This window comes from Alexandromys fortis, unplaced genomic scaffold (assembly GCF_014885135.2).
Source record: "Alexandromys fortis isolate MF-2015 unplaced genomic scaffold, M_Fortis_MF-2015_v1.1 scaffold_29, whole genome shotgun sequence".
NCBI classification, from domain to species: Eukaryota; Metazoa; Chordata; class Mammalia; order Rodentia; family Cricetidae; genus Alexandromys; species Alexandromys fortis.
In genome coordinates, this window is record NW_026067891.1 from 994,291 (window position 1) to 1,004,253 (window position 9,963).

General features: G+C 52.9%; 1 protein-coding gene across 1 annotated transcript in view; it reads right to left on the minus strand.

Annotated features, from left to right (window-relative positions):
• Sh3pxd2b (SH3 and PX domains 2B) overlaps window positions 1–4,589 on the minus strand; it is an 82,365-nt gene extending 77,776 nt beyond the window's left edge. The window contains exon 1 of the mRNA XM_050121795.1: window positions 4,424–4,589. Coding sequence (XP_049977752.1) covers window positions 4,424–4,498 — 75 coding nt within the window. The 5' untranslated portion in view covers window positions 4,499–4,589. The remainder of the gene's footprint in view (window positions 1–4,423) is intronic.
• Window positions 4,590–9,963: the final 5,374 nt, after the last annotated feature.

Below are 9,963 nucleotides of genomic sequence, written 5' to 3' on the forward strand. Positions count from 1 at the left end.
CAGAGTTCCTCTGGAGTAAGTGACAAGAACTGGTAACTTGCATGGGGAAGAGAGAAGAACCTAGGATGACCCTGGCATCTCAGAAGAGGTGGCAACAGTGAGCCCCCTGATTTGTGGTGGGGATCCCAAGGCTACCTCTATCTCCTAGACAAACACACCTAGCTCAGTTCTCATGCCGTCTCTCCCTGCTGAGTGACCTCACACACACACACTTTGGATTCTCTGAGTCTATGATCTCCTCGAAGGGAAACTGAGAACATTAATCTAACCACCTGCAAGATTAGTATCCCGGACGTATAAACCTTTCACATCAAGAGATGAAAGGCAAAACAGACCGAGCCAGCAGCAAGGATAAACAGGCAATTCACAGAGGAGGGATCTCAGCTGGCCAATGAAGGCACAAAAGGCCACTTAGCCTCATTAGCAGGCAGGGAAAGGCTAAGGAGCAGCATCCCGGGACCCTACTGTGCAGCAAGCAGACTGACGTCAACTGAACGAGGACCAGAGCAGAGGGAACCCAGGGACGTGGCTCCTGCAGTGACACGCAGGGCTGAACATAAGACCCAGCAGAGTTCTGGCGCTGGGACTAGACACAGGAACAGCTCCAACTGCTGGGAAGAACAGCCCTGGGTCCCCAGGAGAGGACCTCGAGGAGGGAGAGAAACAGCCACAAATGGAGTAATATGCAGTGGTTAAAATGAACTGGGGCTTCTGAATTAACACAGATCTGAGCAGGGCAAGATTTTTATAGCTTCAAAGCATCAAACACAAGATTGATGGGCTAGCAGGTAAACATGTAAAGGGCACGGAGGGGATACTGATGGCAAACGGGGTGACAGAAATGTTGTAAAACCGGACAGGGGTGATGGCTATTCAGACTTATACAGTTACGACACATGCCAGTGACCTCTATGGTTACAATGGGTCACCTCAAGGGCAGCAAGTCTCTCAAACACTGAGCCACCTCGCCAGCCAGTGGACCTGTATTTTAAAAGTAAGTGGGGGCCAGGCATGGCAGACTTTAATTCCAGCACTCAGAGGGCAAAAGCAGGAGGATTTCTGTGAGTTCCAGGCCAGCCTGGTCTACATGGTTAGTTCCAGGCCAGCTTGGGCTACCAACTGAGAAGTTCATGGAGATGACAAATAACAGACACAGGGCAGTAGTTTGGGGAAAAGAAGTGACCAGAAGGGCACGTGGGGGCTCTGTCTCTGTGCTTATTTTAAATAAAAAGACAGAGAGGATTTGAGACGAATGAAGAACCTGGCAGAGACAGGAGTCTATGGACAGGGTGGGCTTTGTTCCCTCTGTGCCCCTGAGACACTGAAGTCACACGATGGGAGTCTACCACCCTCAAAGAGCTGTCATGACCTCGAAACCCACACCAGGGTTCCACCCTGGTCAGTACTGCTGTGGGGGTACTTGACCCGTGTGTACTATCACGGGAGGGGATCGCAACACGCCCCCCAGAGCCCACAGGTTGGTAGAAGACACTCTAGTAAAGACGGTGGCCACAGTATCTCACTCTGAGAAGCCTCCTTCATTCGCTCTGAAGCCCAGACTCTGAGTAAACAAGCATAGCAGGGGCTACACACAGTGACATCGGCCTTGTCCACAGGTGAAGGTGGCCTTTGTGGAGAGGCTGCTAACCTGACATGGAGGTAGAGAGGGGGCCTGAGCCCCAGGCATTGTTGTCTAATTGCGGCCTCAGAGCCTCTGATCCTTCGAGGCATGAAATCAGAGGGACATGGCAGCCAGGCCACACCAAACTGATATGTATGTTGCTCTGTGGGTGCTGTGACAGGGGCAAGAGTACATGATGACACCCCTGTTAACATCCAGATATGGTCTGTCCACATCCAAGAGTTTTGTGTTGGGAGCTTGATCTCCAGTGTGGTGACATGAGAAATGGTGGGATCTAAGGGGCGGAGCCTAGGGAGAGGTAGTTAGGTCATTGGGTGCATGGCCTTAAATGAGATTAAGATAGTCCTCCTAGGACCTCAGTTCCCAAAGGGCTGGTTGTTACAAAGGAACATAGCGGCTCCTCCCCTCGTTCCTGGTTTCCAGTCTCACCATACAATCTCTCTAAATATACAAATCCCATCATGATGCCACCTACAACTCTGTGAGGTAGACAAGAAGTCCAGGGGCCAAACTGATGAGGGAGCCCCAGCTTGGACGTCCAGCTCCCCAGGCAGCTAAATAAACCTCTTTACTTTACAAAGTAAAGTACTGCACCTCAGGTGCTTGGTTATACAATAACAAACAGACTAAGATGGGTCCCAAAGGGATATGGGACACTCAATACCTGGCCATATTTTTGGTTGCCACAACTGAGGAAAGGGGAGCTGCTGCATGGAGGGCGGAAGCGAGGTTACTTCAGCCAGGCTGCCAACACCTCTTTCCAGATCCACCCCTTTCAGTGTGTGGAGCCGGGGGACAGGTGACACAGTCCAGTCTGCTGCTGCTGGCTTTGGGACCCTGACACCATAGCGCCAAATTATCCCCTGGTCTGGATGACTCAAGGTGCATCCAGCCCCACCCCCTTCCTCCTCTGGGGAATCAAAGGCTGGACGGCAGAGAGAAGGCCCCTTGCCACAGCAGTGACTAAGCCGGCATTCAGAGGAACAAGTTCTCGGAACAAGCTCCCGCATGACTTCAGCACGTTTCCAATCAGAGAGACACGGTCACTACGGGGCTACAGTTAAGGAACCTCGTGTTGGTCACATGACTGCCCCCACTGGGAGGGGACATCACCATCCCATCTTTCAGATGAGGACACAGACTTCAGGAAGTAGCAGCAACCTGGGAATCTAAGAGCTGAGCCCACAGCAGGCTGCAACATAGACCTGGCTCAGTGGGCCCCTAATAACTGGTTGGAAGTTCGAGGGTACCCCTCAAAGCTTCAAATCGCTGGCAGGGAGGTGTGGGCCTGAGTGAATTCCCAGTTTTTGAGAGGACTTTGTGCAGGGTCTCTGTGGGCATATGGGGTCTGAGAAGAGGCGTGGTTACATTTTTGGTCCAGCAGGCCTGGACTTACACACCTGCTCTGTTCCCGACCGTTAGTTTTCTCGTCTGTGAAAAGGACTCGAGAAAACCACCACTACAGGTGTGTGAGAGCACAAGACAGGACGATGATGCCAACCCTCGGTGGCTGTAGCTATTCTGTTCTGGCGGGCTCACAGATCTGGGGGGTTCACAGATCTGGTGGCAGGCGGCATAGAGGATTCCAGACTTCCTCCAGTTGGTGTGTTACTGAAAACTGTCCCATACCCAAGAGGCAACTCAACAGGCTCCAACAAGAAACCAAGATTTGGCAGCATTCTAAACAGTTAAGGGGAAAAAAAGGGGTGGGGTATGGGGAAATCAAGACAATTTAGCTGAACTCTGAAGCAGGGAAAACTTAGCTCTATTTAAAGATACCACAGGTCCAGGAAGCAGCCCCCGCTGGCTGGCCCAGGACTGAGTAACTGAATGCTTAGCCAATAACAATACATGGGAACACAGCACACCCTTTCTTGTAGAGTGCAGTGGATTCCCGGCCATCTCCTTCCAGAATTTTATGAGCGACTTATGGAAGGCATGTATATCTGTCTGCTTTGTAAGAATGACTCTCTTAAACAAATAGACCCGAAAGGGGCTTCCAGGGAGGCCCCTGGCCAGCCTTTCTCCAGCCAACGCCCTTTTCTAGTCATTGTTCCACACTTCTTTGTTAGAATTTTTTTCCCTCCCTCTTGCTTTTTTCCTTCCCGGTTAACTTCTCCAAGGCTGCCACAGCCAGCTTCTTCCAGGCAGGGACACCATCCCCCTTCACTCTTGAAGTCCCCAGGGCCTCCTCTGGATCCACTGTCCTACGACCCAGAATCTTTGAGGTGGAACCTTGGCCACCTCAATCGCAGACAAGGTCCCTAAGCAGCCCTGGACGCCACTTCCCACCTGAGGGTCACCGTGGGCCGGGCCCAGGGTCCACGTTCTAGAACCCTCAGCCTTCCCATCTGCAAAATGACGCCAGAGACCCATTTCCTCCATGCCTTGCCAGCTCCAAACAAAATTCTCATTTCACAGAAGGGGGTACTCCTGGGGAAACTTTACCACATTGTTAAACGGAAGTTACTGGAGAGGGGCACTCAAATGACCCATGCCCAGAAGGACGAGGGGCTTGGTTGGCTGGTACCATGAGGCTGGGTCTCTCTCCTGGTTTGTCTGCGTCTCCAGCAGCGGCTGTGGCCAGACTTTTGCACGGGTGGGCAGGGCGGGGGCTCACGAAGAGATGGCGGGGAGGGCGCGGGGGCCCGGGACGCGCGGGGAGATGGTGGGGAGGGAGCGGGGACCAGGGGCGCGTGGGGGAGACAGACGGCAGGGAGGGCGCGGGGCACAAGTTCTGCGCGGGGCTGGGGTCGCCGCGTGGCGCGGGCGCAGACTCACATAATGCTTGTTGGGCACGCGCCGCTTCTGCACGTCCAGCACCTTCACCTCCACGATGCTGCGCCGCGGCGGCATGGCCGTTTTCCGCGCCCAGCGCCGTGCGGGCCGGACCGGGCCGAAGCGATCCGAGTCGCCGAGCTCTAACCGCTGCTGCCGCCGCCGCCGCCCTCCGCGCCCCGCCCCTGCCCGCCCCCGCGCCGCCCGCCCACCCCGCTTAAAGGGCCCGCCCGGCCCGGCCACGTCCGCCCGCGGGCCTTTGTCCCTAAGCTCGGCGGGACGACGCGCCCCGCCCCCCCCCCCCCCCCCCCCCCCCCCCCCCCCCCCCCCCCCCCCCCCCCCCCCCCCCCCCCCCCCCCCCCCCCCCCCCCCGCGTTCGGGCCTGGCGACCCTTAAGCCCAAGTATCTAAGCACCCTGCTGAGGCTTTCCAACCCCGAAATGAACTCAGGGTGGTTGCCCACCCACCTCGGTGTCCGTGAACCGCGAGTGTTCCAGTCGCTATAAATCCGGTTGCCCCCCCCCCCCAAGTCTGGGGATTCAGGGGAGAAGCAGCAGTGACTAGGTCTCCTGGGTTCACTGTCTGTGACATGGAGAGAAAACTGCAAAAATGCCCTCGCGGCCCTGCTAAGGGCAGCGAATGTGAGCCAAAATAGGGGTGCTGGGTAGGTAGCGAGCTCCTGACCTCCACACCTGACCCTGTGCCTTGACCTTTTCACAGACGCCCAGTTAAAGTCTCACCACACCCGGGAATGGGGGACGACAATTAATTGCCTTTTACAGAGGACCTAACTGAGAACAACCGCCAGGTTCATGGAGCAGGTGGGTTGAACCCATGGTTGCTCCACACTAACTGAGCAAATCAAAGCTACAAGTGGTTCCACATTCTTTTTCTCACCTAGCACCTTCTAGCATTGGCTGGGCACTCGGTAACTGACAGATGCTGGCTGAATGAAGGAATGAATGAATGACCATACACACTTAACAGTATGGACTGGTAGTTCAGGCTGCAGGTCAGTGTTCTCCCAGTCACCTTCCCCTCCAGGCCCCTTCCCGGAACCCATAGTTCCAGATCAGCCAAAGAATTTCTCAGGGGAGGGTTCTCAGTCCAGTCAGGCCTTGCAGATAGATTCATTTTGATTCCCTCTGGAAACTCCTCCATTGCCTTTCTGACTTCCTGGCCCATCTTTTCCACAGTCCTGGTGGTAGAGGCTGGTCTGATGGGCTTTGCTTGAGTAACTTGGCTGGTGGGAGGTGAAGTCTGGGTAACCCTCCTCCCCCAGTTCCCTTCCTTCTGAATTATCTTCGCCAAAGGCCATGGTTTTGTACTAGCGGTGGGCGCAGTCCCTGGACACAGGCCCCTCTTCGCTCTCTTGGTGCGGCCCATCCTTTGGCAAACAGACTCTTCATCAAGCTGTTCTCGCTAAGCCATTTAGAGAGAGGCATTCATTCTGGACCAGGGCCCTCTCTGGCCTAGCAATTCCCCCCAGGCAGCTTCTTCTTCAGGAGAACAGTCACCCAGGGACCCTCTGGTCACCCTGGAAATAGGCCACGTGGTGACCTTCGACCCGGCTTCTCCCATCCTCTGCACAAAGCCAGCTTCCCGCAGACTGTAGAATCAGGATACCATCAGCCAGCTTCCCCAGCTCCCAGGTTCCCGTCCTCCAGGTGTGTCTAGTTCCCTGCCTAGTGGGCCTGGCCTGGGGAGATTGTGTCCCCCACCCGCCTGTAGCAGCAGCTAGGCCTCAGCTCCCAGGTCCCTTGCCCTTTCCCCTGGATGCTGATTTCTGTCTGTAAGAGTCTAAGTGCTCTGAATCTCTGCGGGAACTTCACTCTCAGCATGTGTCCTGGGTGTCTGGCTCATTTCACTCAGTGTCCCCAAGGTTCATCCTCGTCCGTGTTACCTGCTTCAGAACCTCCTCCCTTTTGGTGACCGAATACTATTTCACTGTGTGCTCTTTACCCGTTTCCTTTACTCATGTGCCTGATGGTCATTTTAGCTGTCACCACCTTTGGGCTACTGTGACTAAGGCGGCTGGGAATGTTGACATACGGATATCTGTTCAAAGTCCTTGCTTGCTGTTCTTTAGGGTATATTCCGGAAGTAGAATTTCTGGATTGCATGGTCATTCTGTCTTGATTCATTCATTCTTTTGTGGAACTGCCCTTCTGCCCTCCTGGTGGCCATGCCATTTTTATTGCCTATTGGTAGTGCTCAAGAAACTCAGCTTTCTCTACTCTGCTCCCCATGTCTGTTTCTTTCTGATTCTTCTGTTGTTCTTGACCGCAGCCACCCCAAAGGTGTGGAACAGTGACTCATTGTGTCTTTATTTGCATCTCTCCCATGATTAGTGACAGGGGAAAAAATGCCCGTCCAAGCTCTGTGCCAAATCTTACACAGGGTGTCGACGCTTTTCTCTTGTTTTTGTGAATCTGAGGCTTAACCTCCTACACATCTGGGCTTCCCCAAGCAGGCAGCCTATTTGAGGAGGGGTGGGGACTGAAATGTGGGCTAGTGATGTGGTTTAGGTTAGCTATCCATACTGGAAAATGCTACCCAGGCTTTGTTTGGGAGGCACTGAGGATTATCTGCTGAGAGACAAACCAAAACAAGACAAACAACAACAACAACAACACACACAAATCTAAAACAAAACAAACCCTCAACTCTCAAGGTCAGTAGAACTTAAGGGGGCAGGGCTAACTATTGTAGAGGGGGAGGGGCTACCTATTGTGGAACTCAGCTAGCCACACAAAACACATCTGCAAATACAAGTGAACCAGGGAATACAGATCTCTAGCAGGAGAGAAAATCCCACTTGGATTCTAAGCTTACTCCAGCCACTCGCAAGCCTAATAGTATTTGCTGAGGTTTGTCGGTGAGCCTGGCATTGGCTGGCATTTACATGCGTATTGTCCTACTAGGATACCATAGCCCTGTGACATACAAGCCATCCTTTCTGTCTGCTGATGGGACGTTAAAGACGTTTGAACAGGCAGTGCTTCCTTGAGATGACAGCGATGGGGTAAGGAGGCACTTACGGATTATCTGACTTCCAGGCTTTGTGTCCAGCCATGAACCTGTGTCTAGCAGGGTGTGACCTTGGACAAGTACCTTGGTCTTCTCATAAGGTGGCATAAGAACAGCTACAGTTAGGGGCTGGAGAGATGGCTCAGCGGATAAGAACACTGACTGCTCTTCCAGAGGACCCAGAATGTTCAATTCCAAGCACCCACATGGCAGCTCAAGCCTGTCTGTAACTTCAAGATCTGACACCCTCACACAGACATACATGCAGGCAAAACACCAATGCACATTAAAAAGAAAAAAGAACTGAGGGCATAGCTGTGGGACATTTTCTTGACAGCTGATTGATAAGGAGGGCCCAGCCCACTGTGGGCAGTGCCATCCCTAGACAGGTGAGCCTGGTTATATAAGGAAGGTAGCTGAACAGGTCAGGAGCAGCCAGTGAGAGGTGCTCCAGTGAGCGGTGCTCCAGTGAGCACTGCTCCTATATGCTCTCTCTCCAATCTGCCCTGGCTTCCCTCGGTGACAGATGACTTGGGAGCTGTAAGACAAAGCAAATTCCTTCCTCTCCAGTTTGGTTTTAGCCACGGTGTTTTATCACAGCAATAGAAAACAATTAGAACAACACAGAGAAACAAAAGAAAAGATAAAGGGGATCAAAACGGGCCGGAGAGGTGACGCAGATGGTAAAGATGAGTACTGTCAAGCCTGATGACAGGGAACACACATGGTAGAAGGAAAGTTGTCCTCCGCCCGCCATATATGCTTTGTGACACACCGGTCTGAGTATGCACACCCGCAGAAACAAACAAATGACTGTGGAGTCAACAAGACCACTGGGAAGCAAGCCACCCAGCCCCCTTCCCTCCGGTGTGGACACTGCACAGTCTCCTCCTCCCTGTGGTGTGGACACTGCAGACAGTCTCCTCCTCCCTGTGGCCGTGCTTTCTGCTTCCTAAGCCAACACTCTTAGCACCATTCCTGCACATCAGTCTGGTTTAACCCTTAGCACTACCAGGTCAAACTGGTCCTCAGACTCTTCCTCAGCTCTGATAAAATCCACAGCTTGTAAGAGAGAGTCACTCTGTCACCTTCTCTATGGGGTCTTCCTCAGGTTTATTTAGAAACAAACCTTTCCTTTGCCTTTGAGCCACCAAAAGGTCTTCTTAAAAATGTAATGCTTCTCTCTCTCTCTCTCTCTCTCTCTCTCTCTCTCTCTCTCTCTCTCTCTCTCTTTTAAAAGGAGGGCTGGAGAGATGACTCAGCAGTTAACAACTCTTGCAGAAGACGGACTCAGTCTTGTTGTCTGCACCCACCAGAAGGCTCATAACCTGTAACTCCAGTTCCAGGGGCTCTGATGCCCTCTTCTGTCCTCTGTGGCACCTGCAATCACACACATGCAAATAAAATATGTCTTAAAAGAAAAGGAAAACATTTCTTCTTCAGGGAACGGCTGTACTGTACACACCCACCCTATTTCTACAGCCATCTGTGGTTTAAGGCTTGGCAGGCACACAGTCTCCATGGCGCCCTCTACAGGCTGTTGTGAGAGTGCGCCATCATCATCTGCATCATCATCGCTTTGCAAAGCCCAGCGCTTGTTCAATGTCTGCTTGTAGAACCAGACTCAGACCTGAGGGGTGCAGACAGTCTCTGCACGGGTGTATGCACATCCCCACATGTTCATACCCAACACACACATTCACACACACACACACACACACACACACACACACACACACACACACACACGGCTCTCTCATCAGACTCCAAGCTTCCTCGTAGCCAGAGTGGCTTTACTTGTTTTAAATCTCAGCTCCCTGCATGGACTTGTAGAGTGTCCCTGAAGAGATGCTTCTGTGATGGATAAGCCTGTCTCTAGCTGCTGGACCACAGTGGGTCCTTGCCAGTGACAAACCAGCCTTTGGGTGGACCTCTCTGCTTTCCCATCTCTCTTTAGGTGTACAGAGACCAGGGGTAGAGTCCAGACTTCTGCCTCAGCTGGTGTGATTCCTAATTTCTGGCCCAGAAGGCATTTTGCAAACTCAAGCACTGCAGAGCACAGAGTTCCCCACCGCTTGCTGGAGCTAATGGAGCGCTGTGCTCCACACGGCAGGATCGTGCAGGAAGGGCCACACACTGGGAGGATGGAGGGTGTTTCATCAAGCGTGAATGAACTCCTGGTCTTTTTGTGATATTAGTGTCATCTTGGCTGACAGACTGAACTTCTCCCAGTCCCTAGTCCGCAGAAAATCAAGCAGGCCAGGGGACTGAAGCCTGTGTTTTGCTACCTCTTCATCAGCAATCTCTAGGGTGAAACTGGGCACCTTTCTGGGCCATGATTGGATGGAGAGGGGGACAAAGATGCTTTCTCTGAGGTGCTGTCTCTGTAGGGATGCTCATCACAGGGTTAGGATTAGGGAGGAAGACATTCAAAACCGTGAAGCAAATCACAGCTAGGGGAAGCTGGCTCAGGCAAAATTCCACACAGAGAGAGCCTCCCGGGATTGGGGGTGG